Source organism: Sinocyclocheilus grahami, unplaced genomic scaffold, assembly GCF_001515645.1.
Source record: "Sinocyclocheilus grahami isolate Dianchi unplaced genomic scaffold, SAMN03320097.WGS_v1.1 scaffold8891.1, whole genome shotgun sequence".
Lineage (NCBI taxonomy): Eukaryota > Metazoa > Chordata > Actinopteri > Cypriniformes > Cyprinidae > Sinocyclocheilus > Sinocyclocheilus grahami.
In genome coordinates this window covers 4,244-5,368 of record NW_015512282.1, presented here as the reverse complement: position 1 = coordinate 5,368, position 1,125 = coordinate 4,244, and the positions used below count along the sequence as shown (strand labels likewise).

The 1,125-nt window shown below is 48.8% G+C and overlaps 1 protein-coding gene across 1 annotated transcript; it reads left to right on the top strand.

Moving 5' to 3' along the window:
- Positions 1-6: 6 nt before the first annotated feature.
- LOC107578114 (kelch-like protein 8) lies at positions 7-950 on the top strand (the record flags this gene model as incomplete). The annotated part of the gene is made up of 2 exons (XM_016264101.1): positions 7-164; positions 239-950. Coding segments are annotated over 2 exons (803 nt in total), but the record flags the coding sequence as incomplete, so codon positions are not given.
- Between the last annotated feature and the right edge of the window lie 175 nt (positions 951-1,125).

Sequence of the window (1,125 nt, the reverse complement as noted above, 5' to 3'; positions counted from 1 at the left end):
TGCCAGAACATGGGAAGCAGCAGAAACGCTCGCCGCAGCCGTCTAGTAGCGAGGGTGACACGGACGGATCGTATGTGTTTGAGGCTAAAGAGGCCTGGAAGGATTTCCACAACTCCCTCAGACAGTTTTACGACAACGGAGAGCTGTGTGACGTCACTCTGAAGGTATCTGACGCAGTGACTATAGTCACACAGCAGCTTCTTCTGTTTCTAATTCTCTCTCTTGTTTTTCACTCAAGGTCGGAAACCGACTGATACCATGTCACAAACTGGTTCTGGCCTGCGTGGTGCCGTACTTTCGTGCCATGTTCCTCTCAGATATGGCAGAGGCCAAACAGGACTTGATTGAGATACGAGATTTCGACGCCGATGCCATCAAGGACCTGGTGTGTTTCGCGTACTCCTCGCAGCTGACGCTGACGGTGGATAACGTTCAGCCGCTGCTGTACGCGGCGTGTATCCTGCAGGTGGAGCTGATCGCTCGGGCCTGCTGTGAATACATGAAAGCTCACTTCCACCCCTCCAACTGTCTGGCCGTCCGCACCTTCGCAGAGAGTCACAACAGGGTGGACCTGATGGACATGGCTGACCGCTACGCCTGCAAGCATTTCAGAGAAGTGGTGGAGTGTGAGGACTTCATCTGCGTCTCGCCGCAGCACCTCAAGACGCTGCTGGCCTCCGGTGACCTGAACATTCAGTCTGAGACTCAAGTGTACAACGCCGCCGTCAAATGGCTCAAAGCCAACCTGAAGCACCATGACGTCTGGCTGGATCAGATCATGTCTCAGGTTAGCTGCTCAGGGCTGGGATGGAAAGTTTGTTGGGGATCATTTTTACACACACTTTTTAGTATGATAATTAAAAAGGGCTTTTTTGCCAGGTAGCCTATGTTTACACATACGAGGAATTTGTTTTGGTGACAGAAGCTTCCACAGCATAAGCAGAATGACAGTGACAAGACACAGATAATATAAAGAATAAAAATGGAATATGTAAATAGGAAATAACAATATACAAAGAATAAATAAATGTATAAATAGTGTTGTGTACATGTTTACTGCCAAGTTAAATGTTCATGAGATGGATTGCCTGAGGGAAGAGACTGTTCTTATGCCTGGCCGCTCTG